The 22720-nt window shown below is 43.1% G+C and overlaps 2 protein-coding genes across 7 annotated transcripts; both read right to left on the bottom strand.

Annotated features, from left to right (window-relative positions):
• Positions 1-16928, bottom strand: SNRPN (small nuclear ribonucleoprotein polypeptide N). 6 transcript variants are annotated; one of them, XM_019667749.1, is made up of 11 exons: positions 16839-16928; positions 14961-15170; positions 12242-12367; positions 11482-11489; positions 5630-5775; positions 4375-4526; positions 2270-2381; positions 1698-1850; positions 1035-1173; positions 266-391; positions 1-167 (listed from the first exon to the last, which is right to left on the bottom strand). In XM_019667749.1, the coding sequence occupies exons 5-11, from the start codon at positions 5630-5632 to the stop codon at positions 130-132; spliced, it is 723 nt and encodes a 240-aa protein (XP_019523294.1). In that variant the 5' UTR covers positions 5633-5775; positions 11482-11489; positions 12242-12367; positions 14961-15170; positions 16839-16928; the 3' UTR covers positions 1-129. The 6 variants fall into 6 exon arrangements, with proteins under 6 accessions (XP_019523294.1, XP_019523297.1, XP_019523292.1 ...); XM_019667752.1 differs by having other exon boundaries at positions 5630-5698; XM_019667747.1 differs by lacking the exon at positions 11482-11489 and having other exon boundaries at positions 14961-15004; positions 15100-15170.
• SNURF (SNRPN upstream open reading frame) lies at positions 12250-22149 on the bottom strand. Its single transcript, XM_019667754.1, has 3 exons — positions 22040-22149; positions 16839-16934; positions 12250-12367 (listed from the first exon to the last, which is right to left on the bottom strand). Exons 1-3 carry the CDS (start codon positions 22051-22053, stop codon positions 12262-12264), a joined length of 216 nt encoding a protein of 71 aa, XP_019523299.1. The 5' UTR covers positions 22054-22149; the 3' UTR covers positions 12250-12261.
• Positions 22150-22720: the final 571 nt, after the last annotated feature.

The raw sequence follows: 22720 nt of genomic DNA, 5'->3' as shown, positions 1-22720 counted from the left end.
TCACAGTTTAATTGCTCTATGCATTTATTAGTGAATATTAATGCAGCAGAGAGGGGACAAAAGCTCACAAACACTCTACAGTTTCACAAGACGCAGCGCAGGTCAAAGTGACTAAGGGTCAATAGTATCCTAGGGTCTCGGTGGGCGCATTCCGGGGGGAGGCGGACCTGCAAAAGAGGAAGCGAAATGCCATAAGGCTATTAGAAAAAGAACATCAATTGGCAGGGACCTGGCTAGCACACTGGGCACGTGTGCACCCACTCACCTCTAATTCCTGGTGGAGGGGGTCTCATTCCTGGAGGGGGCATGCCTATGGGCGTCCCGCGGGCAGGGGGAAGCCCGATCGGCGGGCCCATGGGTGGTCTCATACCAGGTGGAGGAGCCATAATGCCTAGAAAAGAAAAATGGCGACAAGAAGACTCAGAAATCAGCTTGGGGCCAGTCAGGGCCTTTTGAGCTCCTCCTTTAGTTCGGCCCGCTCCAAACTCTTTGGAGTGTACTTTTTCTCCTAATAATGATGCCCTTGCCCCTTTGAGCCTTTGCCATGCTTTTGCTTCGGCCCGCTCCTAACCCTTTGGAGTGTACGTTCCAATAGTGGCCCTTGAGCCAATGCCTTCTGCTCAGGCCCGCTTCTAGTTCTTCCAAGTGTACCTCTTGTTCTAATAAACTGCTCTTTCGCTACTTTAAAAAAAAAAAGAAATCAGCTCGGTTAAGATGGGAGGACAAAACCCAAGGTAACAGTTAAAGAAATGAGCCCAGATACCAAGTAGAGAGCTAAACAATTTCTCCTTGACCATTACTTTGTAAGCCACCTCCAACCCAAACACATCCAAAGCCTTTCGGTTAAAAGCCAGTTTGTAAAAACGGGAAACACACTCCAAGCTCATTAGGTACTGAGGCTGGGTCTTAGTTCAGTATCTTCTTGGTGAAAGCATGTTTAGTCATCACTCAGGATGGTACAATCTTTGCACAGACCCACGCCTGCATCTGAGAACCGAATTCCTTGACATTGTCCGTGTTCATCAGTCACTCACCTGGAGGTGGGGTTGCTCGGCCCACAGGTGTAGGGGGCGTGCCCCGACCTGGGGGGTACTGCGTCGGGGCTCCAGCAATGCTGGCCGTAGCAGCAACGGCTGCAGCTGCCACTGTGCCTCTTCCCTGGGGGGTCATTACCTGACAAGGCACGTCAGAGAAACAGGTCAGGCGCAGCCTCACACTATGCAAACACAGGAAGTAAATGATGGACCGTGGCCTATGGAATACAGCCATCATCTCAGTTTTGTGCATCTCCCATTTATCTCATTTTAAAAAACCTTGGCCCACAAACCCTTTCTCATTTCCACCCAATATACTTTTTTTTTTTTTTTTTTTTTTTTTTTAGCTGAGCCATCCTGCCACCTGTTGGCAGCTCAGCTCGGGCCAGGCATCAAACCGCTGCTGCTCAGAGCTCGCACTAGCTCTCTTAACCAACTGAGCCACTCGGCCGGCCCAATGCCCCAATTTTTCAGCTCTGCTTTCTCCATTCATATTCTCTGTACTTGTCAATGGTGGTCAGTTACTCTGTCAAGGTGGCTTTCATCTAGTCCCTTCCTAGTGTATATTTGTCCCTCAGTTCCCTCTCCAGCATATGGTGCTCACACAGCACAGGGTGTGCGCTCAGGCTCTCCCAACAACATAAAACCTTCTCATTTCCTTACCTGTTGGGATGGTCCCCCAACCCCTCGCACAGGGCCTGCTAACCCAGCAGGAGCCTGGGGAATAGGAACCCCAGCTGGTACCCCTCTGCCAGCAGCCCGGCCAACCCCAGGGCCCCCTGCAGCTCCAGCCAGAGGTACACGAGCAATGCCAGTCTGAAACAAACACAGAAAGTATAGCTTGAAATAACATGCTTTACCAAAGCCGTCAATCATCTTAAATGACTCCTCGAAGGTCCCTCCTTCCCACCCCTTTTCCACACAACTTCTCTTATATCCTGTATTCAGAAGAGTAGACAGGCACACCACGGAAGTGTCCTGCACGTGAAATGCAGTTCAAATGCAGTTCACACACCTTTTCATGGCCCTGTCCTTACCTCAGCAGTCCCCAGCACACAGAATAATTCATCATAAAGCCCTTAATCCCAAGTACGAGCAAGCAGAAAGAGACAGCAGGTGTGGCGCACCCTTTACATGAGAGAGGTGCCCTGGGCTGGGCCTGCTGATCCCAGATTAGCCAGCTCCTCACACAATCTTATGTCCCCCACTCCAATGTCCTGTCCTGGTCAGCTTACATCTTTCGGGGGTGGCCCCTCCACAGTCATGGAGACCAAGTTCTCCCCACGCAGCAACACCAGGCCCAGCACCCGCTTCTCCTCACGTTCTGGCTGCTTCGCATTCTTTGGCCTAGAAGTCAGAAGTGAATTTCAGTAAAACAAGTTAGGACTCAGTAAAATAGTTACAGATCATTAAGTATCAATTAAGACGATCACTGATGCCAAAATAGTCATGCTCAGTACACACACACACACACACACACACACACACAGACTGGACCAGCTGATATATAAGAATGACTAGTAAAGATCTTTTCGTATCGAAATTCGATCTTCCAGAATGTCCCCTCAATGTTATACTACAGCAAAACTAATGTCTTTGTGAAAGACGGATGCAAGAGACATGGCTAAAGCTTTGAAGACAGGCAAACTAAAAATAAAACCTCAGTTTTCAAGTTAAGATGAGAACTTATTAAATGATTTTTAGCTACGTAAGTAAATCTTGATGATAGACAACTGAAATGACATGAGGTCAGTTATAAGCAGCGAGGGACTCCAAATGGTAAAGAAGAAACAGGTTGGAGTAATTGTCACCGGTGTATTCCCAACCATGCCACTGACTACGTATCCATGGGAAATTCAAGGTAAAGAAACTGATTCTAGTGGCAGCCCATTAGCTCAGTTAGTTAGAGCACAGTGCTCAAATACCAAGGTTGTGGTTCAATTCCCACATGGGCCAGTGAGCTGCACCCTCCACAACTAGATTAAGGCAGCTACTTGACTTGGAGCTGATGGGTCCTGGAAAGACGCACAGTTCCCCAGTTTAAAAAAAAAAAAAAGAAAAAGAAAAAAAGCAACTGTGATTCTAGTTTCCTCAACTGTCAGCAGCAAAAATCGCACATGTGTGAGCCTTCTAACTCCTACAGGTAAGAGCAATGGACGCAATGCTGTTCAACAGTCTCCAGAAGGTACTATCACAGAGAGTTGCTATCACATACAACTTAAAACACCATTCAGGTGAAATCATTCCTGTAACTTGTGAGATATGTGAACAGAGAAATTTAGAATATGCCCAAAGCTCTTGTCAACTGCCTTTAATGTTTATCAACATGGTAGAGTTATTTTGTCAGTCGAAAAGATGGATTATTTAAACACAAAAAAATAACACTGAAGCATTCACTGTTCTAGAATTTCTGAAATGATCCAACTTATTATGCAGGAAGACTGAGAACAGACCAGAGGGAAAGAGAAGGTATACGAGTATGTTATGTGTTCTCCTCAAATCTGACTGAGCAGAGCAGACTTCAGGTGACAGCAGACAGGGAAAGCCGGGCATCATCTTTTCCCTCCTATTTAAAAACCTAAGTGGAATGGGCACAGTCAACTTCTGGACAGGGTATCATTCACTGTGGGGACAGAGGAAATCAGGCCAAGGCCGGGGGTGATGCCTTGTCCGTTGTGCCCCCACGTAAAAGCCCAGAATGAAGTCAGGTTGAACGTCCAGAGATGTGACAAGCACCAACCCCAACACCCTGAATGAGGTTAAACTGAGTGCCAGGACGACACCAAGATCTACCAAGTCCCAGTTCTGCGTCCCCTGCTGAAGGGCCAGCAGTGCTGCTGGCAGGAGCTCCCAGCCTTAGGCATGCAGAGGGCGGCCTCATGCTAAGGCAGAGGCAGTTCCGGGAGAAATGGGCCAAAGAGAAATAGGCCAAGAGGGCTGGGGATTGTCACCCAATCAACAGGGAATGCCGTGATTCAGAGTAGAGGCTCGCAGGGGCCAGATCTGTGGGAGAATTCTAACCATGTCCCAGTGCCTCCACCAGGAAGACCCACTGTCATCCTTACCACTCCTGCTGTCACAGAAGCCAGCCTATTAATAACATGTCCGGATTTTTAAAAGGAACCTAACACAACTGGATATGCTGTAGTTTCAGTCTCAGCAAATGTGAAACCAGTAGTGGGGGGACAGGGCTTTATGACTGGAGGCTGGGAGGTGGCAGCAGGGCCGCCCTGCAGCCTCCTTCCCCCTGTCCTTCCCTCTGTCCTTCCCTCACCTCCAGACCAGCCTGCTCCCGCCCTGCCTCTCCTTCAACCTCCTGCTCCCAAACCCGCGTGCTTACTTGATCTTCCGGAACTCATCACAGTCGCAGAGGATCAAGTTCATATGCTTGTCGAAAGCCTTGAAGGTGCCAATGAAGATGCGGCCGTCCTGCAGGATGCACCTCATCCTGTAGTCGATGTGCTGCAGCATCTTGCTGCTCTTGCCCACGGTCTGCGGCGGTGTGGGGACAGCAGTCTGTGTCTGCGCCTCCGCCCGACCCTCGCCTCCCGCCCCCACCCACGCAAACCCACACCCGCTTCCTGGTCCCCTGCCCCTCTGCTCCAGCATCCAGCCAAGCTGCCTGAGGTCCTGGACCCAAATTGTATCCAGGACCACTGCCCTCCTCTGTGGGGCTCCCCTTTCTCAGAACCCTCCCCGCATCCGGTTTGCCATCATCTGGCTCTCCTTTCTCCCCAGACTCCCAAGCCCAGTTCCCTTAGTAGCTCACCACTCCACCCCTCTTCCCCAATTCTCACCCCAAATCCCTCCCTCCTGCAGCACACTCGACTCTGTGGGCTACTTCCTTTCCCCTAGACCACTAGCCCAACCTGGGAAAAGCCTCCCTTCATCAAAACCTTTGCCGGCTTCCATCAATCTAGGGCAATGCAATGCACTATCTTTTAGTTCCCTGCAGGGCTTCATCCTAGTTCACACCCCACAACCCATATTTTTCAGAACGCAGATTATTGTTTTCTCAGTCCCACTAAGGCACCTTTTCAAAGATTTATGTCCTAATCGCCACTCCACTGTAATTTTAATATGCAGATATGCCGCATCTGTTTACATACTGTGGCCCTTAGCAAGGCCAGAAACCATTTTAAAACCTATGACTCTTTCCACTTTTCATAACGTTTCCTCCCCGCCTGGGGCTGTCCTTCCTGTTGAGAATACCTGTTTCAGGTTAGCTACACTAACAGAGCCCCGACACTGCTGTTGCAGATAGCTTTCCTCTGTTCTGTAAGTCCCAGTTTCAAGCTAGACTTTATGTCCAGAGTAACCCGAGTTTCTCATCTGTAGGATGGTCCCTTACCACTGTAATCCTGGCCAAAAACTCTGGTGTATTTACTCATTTTCTAAGATCTCTCCTTAAGATGTTTTCCAAACCATTTTACCACCGTAACATCTCCAACCGTTACTCCATTAGATAAGACACCGTCTCTACAGACTCACTCCTATTTGTAATATAGGGAACCTGAGTCACCCCACGCATTTGCAAACCATTATGCTGGGCCCTTAGAACACTTCTCACCCCTCTGCCCTCACAGACAGCTTACCATGATTGCTGTCCCAGCAAATCCAACGTCCACAGTCAAATTCCGAGATCCTTAAGACCTAAGGGAAGGCTACAGACAAAGGTATGACGCAGGTGCTGCTACAAACAATGCAAGCTGGGGCAGAAGCTTCCAACAGTAGGGGGAGCCTGCAGAGGAAAGCAGGAGCTAGCTGCACTGCAGTCCGCCACGTTTCCAAACGGGCAATCTAGCATGAGAATCACATGACAAACATTCAAATACACCCCCCCCATGTTCCCACACCCACCAAGCAAACACCCCATTTCACTACTCCTTCCTCAACTCCCACATTTGGTGCACCCAGGGTTGACGATGTTTCTTTTCCTTTTCAAGTACAGTTGGTATACAATATTCAATGTTTCAGGTATGACAGTGAACCAACATTTGTACAACTCACAATGTGATCGCCCACAAATTCTAGGAACTCTGTCACCGTGCCAAGTTATCACATTCTTGATTATATTCCCCTTCAGCTTTTTTACCCATCCTTCCATGCACTCTTGTATTTTGTTTTGCACTATTTCTTGAATGTTTCAAAAATAAGCTTCATTTGCCATTGCCAAGATGTAATGTTTTCTCTTGCCATCCTTATTTAGGGCAGTGCCTCCTTCTCCAGTCCCCAGTTAAAACCACGTCCTCTCAACTTCCACATGCTCCTCATATCCTTAACTTTCCTGATAAGAATTAATCCTGAGTTAGTTCTAACTTCTGCTTCTTGGCTGAACCACCTAAAAGTTTTCAACCTCGATGTTCCCTTGCCCCCACCCAACCCCCTGCAAAATGCTACATAATCTTTCTTCCCCAGGAACCAAATGTACACTCAAGTACCTGCTTAACACCTATGTTAAAAGGGGACATGCAACTACAGAAATGTTTATATGGACATATGGGCAATTCTCAGAAATCAAAGAAACACATTATATAATAACGATGGTATCATTTCCCCCAACACACTAAAAAAGGTTTCTATTAAGCATGGCAATCAATTCTAGCCCAAACTGATAAAGGGCCTCAAATTGATAATTGTATCAAAAAATGAAACACAAATTATATTACTTTTGAATAAGCATTTGGGCTTTATGCATAAAAGTAGCCCAGTATCATAAACAAAGTCTGATGTAATTGTACTTTTAACATTGTAAACATTTTCAAGAAGATTATTCTCTGTTATTTGACAGAAAATTTGCAAACAGCAAAGTAAGCTGGTTAAGTAAATACAATACTAAATCTATTTCAGGATATGAAAATGAAATCATTTAAATAGAGGTTATGACTTACACACCACCAAAATAATAAAGTAAAAGAATATTTTTGAGGCCAGTTTTCCATGTAGTACTTGACATTAATCAGAAGAGCGTAATGATAGGAAAGAGATCTCAGTAAGGGTGGTAAAACGTAGAAGAGATGTTTCCCTAGAACTTCTGAAATGTGATGTCAGTTGAATACATTTTTATAACAATGTAGAGGGTATCAGATTGTTTAAAACATAAATTCCTGATTATTACGCAGAGTATCTCCCAACCTTTGTCTTCCACATGCAAACTGTCATGTATGGTTTGTGCGGTATATCCTGAAAATCATACCCATACCCTACACATGCTGTCTGCACTCCTCTCACACTCATCATGACTGATTATAATGGTTATCCACGTGCCTCTTTTCCCATCTACCCAACTATGTCCTTAAAGATGCAAGAATGCGATCACAGGTATCTAACGTGTCTGCATCCAGTATCTGCACACAAATTGATGTTTTACATAAAATTGATTATGTAACTATCTATTCAAATCATCAGGCTGAGCCCCCCAACCCAATAAATGTAGTTTCTGACCCAAACTCACTGAGTAAATTTAAGGCCTAAAATTTAGATGTTCTGTATTCTGACAGGATTTGCTACAGAGCAGACTCTAAATCTAATACTGGTATAGGTGGGAATCCTTAGCAATTTCTATTTTTAAAACATTATCTATTAAGGTTTAGGGTTTTCATCAGTCCATGCTGACAGAAGCTAAATCAAGTGGTGGCCTGAACTCAGGGTGCAATAGGGAATGCATAAATGGGCAGAAAGAATCTATGTTCCTTAGATAATGTAAAGTCCTATAAGTTCCTTGTGGCAATGGTTGCAAATTTCTGTAAATTTACACCCCCGCAAAAAAAAAAATCACTGATTTATACACAAGTGAATTTTATGACATGTAAACTATACATCAATAAAGCTGTTTTTAAAAAGTAAACAGGGGCTGGCTGAGTGGCTCAGTTGGTTAAGAGCTTGCTCAGGAGTATGAGCTCTGAGCAACAGGGTCGCCGGTTTGATTCCTGGCCTGAGCTGAGCTGCGACTGAGCTGCCAACAGGTGGCAGGATGGCTCAGCTGAAAAAAATTGGGGAAAAAAAAGTAAACGGTTAGGACCTTCAAATAATATATAGTTTGTAAGATTAATTTTTATATCGCCATTAGTTAAAAAAAAAGGGAAAGAAAAAACCCCAGCAACAACAGCTAACCATTGAAGAAGACTACTCTTACTGGAGCACACACCCCTTACCACCCACAGTGGGGCATGCTTGCTACAGACAATGAGCCACAGGACAATTATTAAAAAGAACAGTCAAGATGAATGCAGCTTTTCCAGGTTTCATTTAAAGGAAAAAAATGGAACCACAAGGTGTCCTATATCAGGAATAATGCAATGGGAAACAGCATCCAATGTGCACTGAAAAAGTAGAAATTCGCAGTCCAAGTTTAAAGTTCAGAGACAAAGCTTCCACACCTTCCGGTGCCTGAAAGATGTGACAGCACTCATGTCCCCATGTGGCGAGTGTCAAAGTCGTATCTACTTTGCAGTGCAGTGAACACACACCTATCAGCCCTAGCTCAGAGTTTAGCTATCAGAAACCAACAGGCTGAAGCCCAGTTTCCTTGTACAATGAATCAGAGTCAAAAGGAAAGGCCGGCCAGCTCTGTGTTGTCTGTCACCTATCCTGAGGTTCCAACCTTTCCCACACCTGCTCTGTGCTGTAACCCAGCTATCAAGTGTAAGAGTGCACCTGGGGATTGGCGTCATGGCCTGCAGACCTAGAGAACTGGGGACATGGACATGTAATATTATATATAAATAATCTGTATTAATAAAGAGATGCACATTTCACTCAGGACTTGGAAGAGGGGTTAAAAAAGGCTTTCCTCAACAAGACACCCTTAAAATTTAAGCAACAGTTGTCTCTTGTCCCTAAATTTTCCTAACCCCAAAAAGGAAAAAGATAACCCGTTCTAGAAGGATCAACTTTATCTCCACAGCTAAGGATAATGAGATGCTTTGTGGGGAGACGGGAAAGACAGCAGTGATGTCACACTGCACTAACGTATTAGCAGTTACAGTAAATGCCCTCACATCACAGGGCACACAAAGCAATAAATATCCCAAGTCCCTGACTCAAACATCTTGGGATCCCTCCTGACAGAAGTTCTCAAACTTTTGCAAAGTGTGGAATTTCAAATGATTGAACTATACAAAAGTGTAAAGCTCCTTGAAGTCAAAAGATCACGTGGTCAGGCTTGGCTATGTCGCATACAACAGATGAGCCATCATGGAATAATGGTGATATATTAGTGCTCAGTCAAATCTGGTAAAGTAACACATCCTCCAACAAAAAACAGGAAAAAAGTTCAATAAGGAGAAAAAACAAACACATGGAAAATACTCATCCACAAATAATGCCAGTTAAAACTACATAAAACAACTTTTGGATGTTTATCAAAAATAAAGAGCCAGCCGTGTGGCTAAAATGGTTAAGAGTTGAATTAAGAGTGCGAGTCCTGAGCAACAAGGCCGCCAGTTCGATTCCCACATGAGCCAGTGACGCTGCGCCTGAGCTGAGCTGTAACAGAGCTGCCAACAGGTGGCAGGATGGCTCAGCTGGTGTAACAAGATTGCCTGTTTGATGGTGGGTTACGCCCACCCGCAACTAAGACTGAACTCGGCACCTTGAGCTGAGCTGCCACCCAGATGGCTCAGTGGATAGAGCGTGCGCTCTTAACAAGGCTGCTGGTTCGACTCCTACATGGGATGGTGGCTACGCCCACCTGCAACTAAGATTGAACACAGCACCTTCAGCTGCCGACGGGCAGCCAGATGGCGACTGGCGCCCTCCACAACAAAGACTGAAGAACAACTTGGCTGATCCCCTTCCCCAATTTCCAAATAAAATCTTAAAATAATAATGATAATAATAAAGACACAAAAGTTGGGGCTGAGGAACAAGCACCCTAGTAATTCCTGATGGAGCTCAACAGTGCTGATGACACTGTCAGAAAGCAATGTGACAAAACATGTAAGAGTCCTACCAGTACTTTACACCCTGCAGTCCACAACTGGATGCTTACCCTATTTTAAGAAACTAAATATTATCTTTCAAAATATAGAATATTAACAGCACATCAAACCAGAAAAAAACAAACAAAACACAAGTACCAGAAAAGTAAATCATAAACAAACTAGCATTTATTCATTATGAATTATGAGGGCTATGAAATAAAATGAGGAACATTCATGGTATACATTTAAGTGAAATAAATAGAAAATTAGTTTAAAAGATTCCAACTAGAATATTTTCAAAACAGAGTGAGCAAAATAAAATTCAACTTCATGCTGTGGTTGACACATAGGTATAGGAAGTTTCTGGTTTCCTTTTCCATTTTTCTCAACTGTCACTCATATGTTTTCAATTTTTATAATCAAAGAGGAAATTTATCAGTTGTTAAAATGTCTTTAAAACTACCCATCTGCATGTACACTGGACTTGACCGTGATTCTTAGACCTGACCCTTATCCCAGAAATGTACTGGCTCTCTACTCAGTGATGGCCGCTTCACACACCCTCCTAGAGCCCCTTTTTCACCACCTTCTATAGTTTCATCACTCCCCACTGGCTGCCCCTTTGTATGTTCATCCTCAAATGTGCTTTTCTAAAGACAGATATGCCAACTTTTTCTTTTAAAAGGTTGAGATAATAAATATTTTAGGCTCTGCCTGCCATTGTCATGCCAATACAGCCATTCGCAAATAAATGGACATGGCTGTGTGCTGATAAAACTTTGTTTACAAAAACTGGCAGTAAGTGGGTCAGATCTTTACCACACCTGCTCTAAAATAATCCTAGTAACTAGGACTGTTTAGCTAAAACTAGCACTTGAGACTGGAATAAAATATAACACCAGACAATTAGATGGCCCTACTTGCAGATCGTAATGCATGATTTAAATATTATTATATTTAGGAATTTAGAAGAGTATGTGAATTATACTGAGGAGCAAAAAACTTTGTTAAAAAAAACCGCACACTTAACTCATTTAAGAATGTCCTTACTCTGAGGATAGGGACAATGATCAGATTTCCTTGTCTGAAATCAATTCCATTGTCTTTACAATCAAGTCTGGGCAATCACTGAAGAATGCTGGGTAAAGAATTCAGCAAGGGAGGGTTTTTCAAGAAAACGTTCTCCTTTGCTTTAAAATTCAAAAAAGGTGCCCGTAAATAGGCCTAATTGAGTTAAGGGATACTATTTCAAACAGAAATAAAGAAAATCTAGAAGAAATCTCATCTATAAACCCCATTCCTCGTTGTCTCAGTTTCTAAAAAGTATCTACTAAAACCTTTAGACTGAGGTCATACAAATCTTAAAATTAAAAAAATAAATAAAAAGTCACAAAGGAAAAACAAGGTATTGTCAGAATCAAAATCTGAAGTTTTTTTCTAAATATGTAAGCAACCAACATAAAAAGACAGACTGTAAATAAATCTACATCACATTGAAAAATCATGGAAAATATCTTTATTACATTGCCAGCTGATTCAAATACATTGGTGAAAACAAAAAAAAATGTGAGAAAAAGACAAAACAAAAAAGGAATAATTAGTAAGTAAGTATGGGAAAATATTTCGCTTATTTGCTAATGAATGTCATGTATATTTATAATTCAGTAGGCACAAGCGGTAGGTCATTAAAATAACCAGTACAGGTCAAAGTGTATTGTAACTGGCACTCCATTTTTTCAAGGCAATGAAGACTGATTAATACTTTGTAATAGAATTTAGAAAATGTACCTTGAGCTCATATTCCTTGATTCAATTTATTTGCACATCTGCATGAGGAAATGATCCTCTGTTTTATGCAAAGCAACTTGCTGAAACTTTATTCAAACTACCAGCAGAAAAATAAAGTCGCTCACAGAAGGGAGTTAGAAAACATTCATTAGCAGGATATTCAGCAGCCACTTAGAATGAGGTTCCTTTTCCATATAATGTTAGTTTGAAAAATCAATACAAATTAAATATGAAAAGAACTACCTAAAAAAGCAGGCACTACAATGAAATGGAAGGAATACAGTAATTGAACAGATGTGCAGGGAGAGCAGTCAGGTCTGACTTGTCCTTTTTTAACTTTCTGCTTATGGCAAAAAGCTTTTAAGGAAAGGAAATTCTTTTACTAACACATCCCAGATAATGATGTGACCTCCAAACACCCTACTCTAACAATCTGTTTACTCCTGCTCAGGACTGCAGCAGCTCTAACCTGGATTTCAAATCGGAGTCCGCTACCTGGGATGTGCCAAGACCGCTTAACCGCCTCTGGGGGTCTCGGCTAAGAACGCCTGCCTCAGCTCGGCCTGGAAATCCACCACGGGGACTTGCTGCTGCTGAGATCGCCTTGGGTACAGCTGACACCTGCGGGAAGAGGACAGATACATAAAAGAAAGAACATTTGCTACGTGGATAGCAATACGGAAGCCAACACAGAGACGCTTAAACTTAAAAGGGGTCCTCACTTAGGGTGAGGGCATGACATCACCTTATGAAGAAATTATTAATTAGAAAACAGGAGCCTCTCTTTGCACATATGGCACAGAGGGATACTTAACCACTTTGGGGATATTACCAAGGAACTTTAAAAAAAACTAACAAACAAGAAAACCAATCAAGAGCTCTTCCTGTGGAACTACTACAGGTGCCCTATACTTTCTATGTTTTTTAATTCCTAGTGAGGAGGCCGCGCCTTTGTGGAGGCATTCCCAGTGAGATCTAAGGCTGCCCTCCAAGCCCATCTTCCTGAGATGTCACTGCCTGAAACCAAGAATTCCAGGTCCAGGCTGTTCAGGGTCTCAAACTATGTCAACCATCCACTAGCAAGGAATTCCGGAAAAAAGCCCTCAACAGATCCCTATGGGTCAGCAATCTGGCAGTGAATCTGAACCTCAGAATAAGGACGAGATGGAGGAAGTTACAAACAAGACAAGCATGAAAAAAAATAATTCATCGTCATGTCTGCCCTTGTTGATAAGCACATACACATATAAACACACATACACATGCATGTACATGAAAATGTTCAATGGCAGTGAGATTTGGAAATGGGGCTGTGATAAAATGTCCACTATTTTCCGTACTTTTTCAACATTTTTAACATTCTGTAATACAATAAAGAATTAGACTTGATTTTGCCCACGGTTCCCAGGAGATAACCTTTAAACCCTTGAATTTACCCCGTTGATAAGAGAGCCCTTATTATTCATGGTGGCCCCTCTGGCTCACACCCTAGTTAATGGAGTTAATAGGCCACACCTCCTCCTGATAGGACCTGGCCAGGCCACAAAGACCAGATGAGTGTGCTTAGATTGCCAGGGGAGCTGTGAACTGAGTGGACTGAGTCCAGTCATGTGACCAATGATCCTGACAATCAAGTCTAATAAGAACACTGATAAGAACTCTAGGCACCCAAAGCTCTGCATACACACTGATGTGCTGAGATCCATCATATGCTGAGGACACAGAAGCTTCAGGTCACATCCTGGGAGTCTTTTCCTCTGGCTCATCCTGATTTGTATCCTCTATAACTTCCTAAGTACAGTGCTTTCCTGAGTTCTGAGTCATCCTAACAAAGTATGGAACCCGAGTGCACCCAGCTGTGGCGAAGGGCGGTGGTCTAGAAACCCTGGTGCTCACAGCTGGTATCTGAACTGAACGGGAGCTTGTGGCAGGACTGCGCCCTTGACCTGTCATGTTTGCACTAACTCCAGGCAATATTACTGCTCAGCCTTTCCATTTTCCAACTCCAATCACTGAATTCAATCCTCACTCAAACATTCTCAGTTCCAGTCCTCTCATTACAAAATGGCAACCAAGTCCTTAAGCTAACAAGGTTCTAAACAGTATGTTTGCCAAAAAAATTTTCTTTGCTTCTGGAACTCCTATTTTATATCCCTCTTGAGTTTAACCTGAAACCCAACTGAAGATTGAAGAAAATAAGATGCAGTACAAATAGCATTTACTTTATAAAATCAGAGTATACATTTGAAAGACATTTGAAGGGGAGCAGAAAATAGATTCAGATGACTCTCCAGCCCCAACCCCCGGCTTCTCTCAAACACAATACACCCAGAAGCAGGGAAGGCATCCTCCAGTCCCGATTTGGTGAGATAGATACTGGATGACAGAATACCATCAATTCCACGAGTGTGAACTGATGACCTTCCATTAATACTTATTGCTGGTCTGGGATGTAGTGTCTGCTTTTTTGGTTTGATGTGGCATAGCATAAAGACTCTAACAAAATATAAAATCTATAATAAGACCTTCATCCACTAACAAAATATGCTCCCAAGAGCCCCCACCCAACCAACCCATACTTCAACCACAATCTCTAAACCATTCTCAAAATATTTTTAGATATTCGGGGGCAGGGCGATGGTCCTTTTGAAAACCCTGGAGTTAACAAAAAAGCCTTAAGGGAAAAATTGTATTACCATGTAAAATAAAATTAATAGACAAATAGTAAAAGGGTAATTATGTCAATTATTCACTTTTGCTTTGTATTTGAGAATAGGATGCTAACAGCAATCCTTCATAGGTCTTAGGTCTGGTACCCACACAATTCCTCAGAAATACTGATTTCCCGTCCCTACGGTTTGGGATAAGATGGCAGATGAATGAATTATTGTTACAGTGAGCACTCAGCCTGTAACAATTATATTCTAGTCCTGAGAATGTGTTACTGTGCAGGGGTTAAGGCCTAACAACACTGCTTACCCATTCCTATCATTACTCTCAAAGTAGAGAGGTGACTGTCAGTGAAATGACAATATTTCCCCACCTGAAAACTCTCCTCACATCCTTTCCCCAATTCACTACCCTGCAGTGTTTACACGTAATCTATACAGCAGAGGTCAGGAAAAGGAAGTTATTTCTTCTTTGAAAGCAACAAATTGTTTCCACAAGTAAACGATACCTAAAGGAGCATTCAACAATATGAGGATGAGCTCACCTGCTGTATGGTCTGGTCCACACTGATGCTGCACAGGAGAAAGGCTCCAGCAAAATGGGACAAATGTAATTGACCTTCCCCACTAACAACAGACCTCTCCGTCCAAAGGGCCCCCCCAAACCTCCAACACAATAACTACCTCGAGGTACTTCTAGAGATGTAGGTGGGGGCATGGCACTTTTACAAACACTTGAAGTTACAATAGACCAGCTGGAAAATAAACATCATCATATAAAAGAAAATTAATTAGCAAATAGACTATTATAAAGGACTACGTAGACATGTAATTCACAAAATACTCCTTTTCAAAGTAACTTCCAAAATGAAAATATAATAAAAGAATAAACTCAAAAGCATAAATAAATCGAGACAATGGGGAAATCTTTAGCTTCACCAGTAATTTAAAACGTGCAAATAAATATATTGTAATTTTCCACATATGAAATGAGCACACAACAAAAGTTAAGACACTAACCGCTACCCACTTTTTACAATTTTTATAAGCTTTAAGATTTGAGGAAGTGAAATAAAATGCAAATTTAATAACATTAATTTTCAGGTTGTCTTGTCTTCATTTGTAACAGCTAAAAAATGCAAAAAACATGAATATCCATCAATAAGCAAATGATAAATATAATTGTTACACCACCATACTCTTATTTGTAAAATAACTAAGGAGGATTTATGAGTTGACATGGAAAGATTCCCCAAGGCAGTTTGAGAACCATGAAACCTCATGTATGTAAACCACCAAATGCCTCCCCCACCCCGTGCACACACAAGAACACACAGGAAAAGGTCAGAAAGGGTACACATCAAAGAACCTGAAGGTTAATTAGCTCTGGGGATGGAAAGAGAATGGACCCGTGCAGACTTGAAGGAGACACTTTTTATCTCAAAATTGTATTTTACAAAGAGACTATATTCATGCATTAATACTTGTAATTTTGAAAAATAACCTAAAACAGCTCTTAATAAAAAAAAGAATTGCTACCCACAATAGCCAAAATTTGAAAACAATCGAAACGCCCATTGGTAGACGAATGGATTAAGAAACTGTGGTACATTTACACAATGCAGTATTATTCAGCTGTGAAGAAGGAAATCGTACCATTTGCAACAATATGAATGAACCTAGAGAACATTATGTTAAGTGAAATAAGTCAGTCAGAGAAAGACAAATACCATATGATCTCACTTATACATGGAATCTAAAGAACTGAATAAATGAGTAATGTAAACAGAAAAAAATAATTGCTACCCACTAAAACTGTCAAGATTTGTGGTAATGTCAAAACGCTAAAGATTCAATGTATACTCAGTGTGTATCAGGTCATTAAAATGTTTATTTTTAATTAAAACTCCCCTTCAGAAAACTTAAATGTAAAAGTGTGTGTACATGTGTAAATATCCTAAATAAGGAGAGGGAAAAAAAGTATGTATTTCAAATTTTAACTGAATAAACGCATTAACCAAAAAATAAAAGTCTAAATATTGCAGAACAAGCATGGTTTGCATGCCTTCAGTGCACAGAACATTTTACCAGCATAGAAAAAGTTATTTGGTAAAACATTAAAACAATAAAAGAGAAATAATGTAAATATAAATATGTTGAAGGGTGTAGAATTTTATGAAGATAAAACCCACCTATTCATGTATGGGGAAAAAAAGAAAAAACATTTTACTAAAATTTTAACGTAAGTTGAATTAATTAACAACAACATGACTCATGATGACTTCATGTTTTTCAGCTACATCTTTTATGTATGAATGCTTCTTTCATTGATTAAGTTCATTTCAGTACCCGCATCACATGACATTTTGTTCCAATGTGAAGGATTTTAACCTAAATTGGTTCTCAGTCCAGACTGTACTCACTCTTGGTTGCTCAGTGAGGCTGTCCTTCTACGTTTGACTTGGACTTCCACCTCTGGCACGTGCTGTTCAGTAGTGCGTCTCAAGTGTAAGCGGTCCCTGAAGCAGAAGAGGTATTTGATAGAATTCATCAGTTTATGAAGTAACCATTTTCTAAAGGTTATATTTAAAGCTATATTTAATATATGATCAAGTTTGTGTTCATAATCTAATTAAAACAAGGTACAATGATATACGTCAACTATATCGATAAAACTGGGGGAGAAGACTAAGGTAAATAAAATATTAGAAGGTCTTTATCCTCTAATAGTTTGGTTCTATCCTAAAACCATTTTTTCCCCCTTTAGGAACCCTGTAATATCAGAAAACCTGAAGGAAAATGTCAGAAAATTAAGCAAAAATAAAATAACATTTCCACTTATAGTCACATATACATAAATCTATATACTTAACAGATATATTCATATACACATACTAATCATAGACCTAAGTACCCCCCCAAAATAGGAAGTTGATTACAAAAAATGATTCAAAATATATTTTATTAGAACAGCTCCTTTTGGTATAGTGGAATAAAGCATAAAGTTGAAATTACTAAGTGTCTACTTAAGCAATCTCCTGTGCAAATGCTGCTTCCTTAGGATTTGCAAAACAACCAACCAAACAAACAAAAAACCCAAAACGAATGCATAAGCAAAAAAAAAAAAAAAAGCCAAGAAAACAGCTACCGCCATATTGTGATCTGCAGAACACTTCACAAAATGGCTGCTTCAAGGTTTCTGAGCAAGAATCTACCACTTTGGTCATTCACATCAGGAACTATGGGAATGACTCCTAAAACTGCAATTTAAAAATGCTTAGTTAGAAAAACAGAAGGAAAGGCATTTTACAAAAGTCATGAGAGGTAATATTTCAAAGACAGAATCCAAAGGACATCCCAAAAGCAAACTGACTGAACCCTCGCTATTTTAAAATTCATGTTAGATTATGCAAAGTAACCCAAATTGTTTTATTGCTTCTAAAACTTTAATGTTTTAACCAAGCAATAGCAAATATCATTTTAAATATCACACTCGTACATACATATCAGATTTTTAAATGATAGAAGTCTATACTTTGATAAACTCCTGGATCTTAGATATGACTGATACCTAAAGTACCTAAAGAGGGATAAATTCATAAACTGGATTTTACCAAAAGTAAAAACAAAAAGTCTTAGCTTCAAAGGATACTATTAAGAAAGTGAAAAAAATAAACAAAAAACAGGAGAAAAAAATTTTGAATAATCACATAGCTGATGAAAGTCCATGTATAAAGAGTATGTAAAGAACTCTTACAACTTAATAAAATGATGACTCAATTTAAAGGAAAAAGGACTTGAACAGACTGCTTTCCAAAGACATACAAATTTCCATCAGCACAAAAAAAGATGCCCAGCCATTGTAGCCATTAGGGAAATGCAAATCCAAACTACCAAAACAAACCACTTCACACCTCAGGAGTAGAGTAAGATGTGGAGAAATTGCTAAGTGGGAATGTAAAATGATGTGGTCTCTGGTACCTCCCAAAAAAATGTTAACCACATAGTGAGCATCTGACCCAATAATTCCACTCCTACTAGATGGAGTGAAATAAAAACACATAAATTTGAGCATGAATGTGCCTAACAGCACTAAGCATAATAGCCAAAAAGTGCAAGCAACTTCTGAATGGATAAACAAACTATGGTATGGCATGCCCATACAATGTAGTGTCATTCAGTCATAAAACAACTTAGGGCTGATTCATGCAAACAGTCTCACAAATATATTTATTAATACATTATATTAACATAATACAATAAAATGGGATTCTCATGGACCTCTGCTATGTCATACATAGACCACTGATTAGGATTAACCTAAGAGTAACTGAGAACACCCCATCACCAACAAATAAACCTTTAGTTCCTTTACCCCCTTTCCTATCTGTAGCTCAGTATTAAAAGGTCTGAGTTCAACTAAGAAAAAGTCGAAAACATTCTATTCCATTTTCTAAATCCACTTTTTAAAAAGCTCTCTGCAAAATCAGATATGAGCAGCTTCATTCTGAAAATATTTACGTGTGTTCTTAATATACACACGCATGCATATGTAATCTTCCTTAGCTGCATTCCTTACCCAGAAACCAACATTTCATAAAATTGAGCATTTAAGGAAAAAATGTTATAGATACACAATGTTAATTTTGCTTCAAAATCACTTTTAAATAAAACACGAATCTGGCAACACACTGAGAAGCAAAAAGTGATTAGAGCACACAATGTTTTCCCTAATTGTCTAATATTCTACCTTGCTATGTTCATAAATAGCTCTGGTGCTAGGCCAAATATTTAGTGGGCAGGATTGAGACCTGGGAACCTGACAGGCCTTTCTACAGGGATCGGCCACACTGAGATGGGGGCCTCAGTGAAATGCTACAAAATGGCGGACCAGGGTGATGCACGCTCACCTTGCAAATGGACATACACGTTCAGAAGGGGCACCAAAATGTAAATATTTGAAGCAGTACCTTCATACACACTGGAAAAAATTGCGAAAATTGTAAGTATCACAAAATTCCAAACTACTGCTATTTTTCAAACTACTCCAAAAGAAACAATTGCAGAACAAAGCTTTCGAAGCTTCTGGGTTTATGTTTTTCTTAATTGCATTCCAACTCCGCTCACCAGACATAAAGGGTATGATGGATGAAAAAAAAAAAAAGGCAAGCACACCAAAATATTGCAAAGGGAAACAAAATCCTTAAAAATGTCACCCAAAAAATCAGAGTAGTGGAATACAGATTACAAGAGTAGTTACTTCGTTAATGATCCTTTCTCACCAAATTTTCATAGTAGCCCCAGCTTCAACAATGGATCAAAAGCATTAATTTTAAAACCTGATTAGAGCAAGTATCTAACCCCATGTACACCCACAGACCTGCAGCATTCTACTTTTCCAATTCTGCTATTCTCCTTGAGCAAACACAATTTACAGCTCTTGGCTCTTAGGAGCCTACAGGAGCCCCGACTTAAGGAAACCATCCATAAAGATGGCATCATTAATGGGACATCCAGAGATTAACAAACACGACAGAGACTTAAGGGTGATGCAGTTGTGTAATTGTCCAATCTGGAAAATACAAATCAAACCTTATAGGAAGGGGCGTGGTCTAAAGGGTTGCCTGAATCCACGTTGAATGTGGAGATCAAAGGCTCATAATACAACCTAGGGACAATCCACAAAAATGAAAAGGCGGGCCTCATTTCTAGGGAACCCGAAAACTGATTTATCATCTCCTGCACCAGTGATGGAGGCTGCCTTAAGCAACACAGAATGGCCTTACCTTTCTTGGCCTCCAGGTCCCCCACCTTCCTTCTACTGCGCCACAGAACAGCAAAGGCACAGCGTGGCCGCCATGGCAGGCGGGCATAGAATGTACACGTCGCCCCCTGTACAAATCCCTGGCCTCATCGCCTTCCCCACTCCACTGTGGTACTATGGGGCGGAGGCGGCCGCAAGGCAGAGGCTAAGCCAACCCTTGTCCTTCGTTCCCTCCCCAAACTGCGGCACAGCGCTGAAGGGGCAGCAACTGTAACAGACAGGTGAAGGGGGTGGCTGCCCGCCCCACTGCGGGAAAGAGGTGGTGTCATCCCTGCTGCGCCTGCGCACCTCGAACCCGCACCCAACTGCGGCACTTTGGGGAGGGGGCAGTCGCCCACGCAGACCCGCCTCCTCCCCACAGCACTGTGCTTTGGGGCGGTGCAGCTGACATCCCTGCCAGGCAAGAGCGTCACTGCTGCCCCTCCCCCACTGCGGCACCGGGGAGAAGGGGCGGCCACCCCGAACATCTGCATTGGCAGCCATCTTTGGGGAGCTGCACAATGGCTGTGAAGTGACACTAGACCCTGGTGCGCACCCAAACCAGCCAGAACGCAGGGAAAATCAACCCCAACGAGAGACGCCCTTGCGGCGTCACATCCCAAAACCTGGCACGTCTGTCGTGAGATGGATAAAGCAAACACCTTACACCACACACATCCCCCGTCTTCGGCCAGAGGCACAAAAGCGAGAGATTATAAAGAAGTACAATATGCAACAGCACGAACATGTCTAAAGCCATGCCCTCAGCTGAGGGGTGGCGCAGCAAAATCGCCACAACCTCTCAAATGCGAAGATTGCCACCAGTGACACAAAATTGAACATTCTCTTTCCCTCAAATTGATGGCTGCAGGCGACACGCGGCCCCTCCACCTGCCCGCCATCACCTACACCTGCCCGGAGCCCCCTCCTCAGGGCCCCCTCTCTCCGCGCTGGTACCACCATGGAGGCCACTCCACTGAGGCCCCAAGTCACCACGTCGCACTCTCCTGTCACTGCCATCATGGCCACACCGCCACCCGTAAACACACCACTGCCACCGCGGGTCACCCCGCCATTCACATAATCGTGTTTATCCTTCTGCCCCCTCCCGAAATGACCACAATGGCGGTCACTCCGCCACCGCCTCCCCAAAATCACCGCCAAGGCCATCACCCCACCATCCCCTCCCCAACATCACAGCAAAAGCGGTCATCCTGCGCCCAGTTCTCACCACCGCCACTGTGGTCACCCTGCTGGTCAGCCGCCGCTGTCCCCTCCGTGTGACGACCACTGTGGCCACCCCTGTGACCCCCAAACCACTGGCACGCCCACCCTCTTTCTACCACCGCCACTGTGAACACCCCTCCCTCCGCCCCTCCCACCACAACCACGGCAGCCACCATGGACGCCCCACCCTGTAGCCCCCTCGCCGCCACTGCGGACAACCACCGACCGCACCCCACCAGACCCTACCCACCGGACGCAGCATGGCCATCGGCCATCACAATGTACCCTCCCACCCGCGGCCATGGCCTCTTATCAAGGACAAAAGGCCACCCTAGGAAGGACCTGAGGGGATGTGACAGGATAGTACAGACGGGCCAGGGCGCAACACGAAGCGGACGCGGCACCGTCCGGGGAGGCAGAGCCAAGCCCCAAGCCTCCAAAGGGGGTCCCATGCGGTTCTCCATATTAAAGGCCTCCAGGTTCCGGATCCGCGTACAGACAACACGCTCCAATTTCCACGAACTTGGAACGTGAAGCAAACAAAGGCGACAGTTCCCGGGGCATTCCCTGAGGGAAGACACCCGCCCGGCTGACCTGGCCCGCTCCATCGCGCCGCTGGCCGCTCCTCAGAACAGAACGTCAGGCATCTCCGGCGGCCGCTCCGCTCTGCGCTGGACTGGCAGCCGCAATGCCAACTAATCACATAAGTTCCGTCTGCGCGTGCGCCACAGCCCGCTCCTCCGGCCGCGCATGCGCGGCACTTTGCCGCAGTGCCGCGGACCTGCCGCAGTGCGGCGGCGCCAGCGCCCTTCCAGGCTGGAATAACTGCGGGGGTGTCTGCCTGGCGCCTTGAGACGGGGCCTTCAGGGACCACCACCACTGTGGGGGCAAGGACGACATCTCCCTGTTTTTAAATGAGTGTAAAATTAAAATGCTCAGGAAATAATTCTTGGTTCCCCAACAAATCTTTGCGGGAACCACTGGCCAAACAATCCTGATTTACAATCACCCTTAATGTCTTTATAGGCGGTACCAGAACTGCTGGTTTGGAAAAGGTAAATGCGGCAAACCACAGTTGGTGCAAATATGCTAGATACTTGCAGCCCTTTCTAGAAGAAAGCCTCTCTAAAAGGATGCTGCGTTCAAATTTGATGGGAGTTTTCCCCTTTTGCTACTTTCTACAATTTTGTAAATTGTGAAAATTATGCCAAGACAATCCATGTAATTAAACTCTCCAATACAAAATGAGTAAATCATTAAATTGGGGAAATTGTC

The sequence above is a fragment of the Hipposideros armiger genome, unplaced genomic scaffold, assembly GCF_001890085.2.
Source record: "Hipposideros armiger isolate ML-2016 unplaced genomic scaffold, ASM189008v1 scaffold_504, whole genome shotgun sequence".
In the NCBI taxonomy this organism is placed as follows: Eukaryota; Metazoa; Chordata; class Mammalia; order Chiroptera; family Hipposideridae; genus Hipposideros; species Hipposideros armiger.
The sequence above is the reverse complement of the archived record's forward strand: the minus strand, read 5'-3'. Positions and strand labels throughout refer to the sequence as shown.

Bases quoted from the DNA above. Each gene is read 5' to 3' on its own strand.
- SNURF (XM_019667754.1), bottom strand. The intron at 12,368-16,838 runs GTGAGTACAGTC...CTCTTCCCGCAG, and splicing joins GCCTCACTGAGCAACCAAGA to GTGTCAGCTGTACCCAAGGC.
- SNRPN (XM_019667751.1), bottom strand. The intron at 392-1,034 runs GTGAGTGACTGA...TTTCTTTTCTAG, and splicing joins CCGAGCAACCCCACCTCCAG to GCATTATGGCTCCTCCACCT. The intron at 168-265 runs GTGAGTGGGTGC...CCTCTTTTGCAG, and splicing joins CCCTCCACCAGGAATTAGAG to GTCCGCCTCCCCCCGGAATG.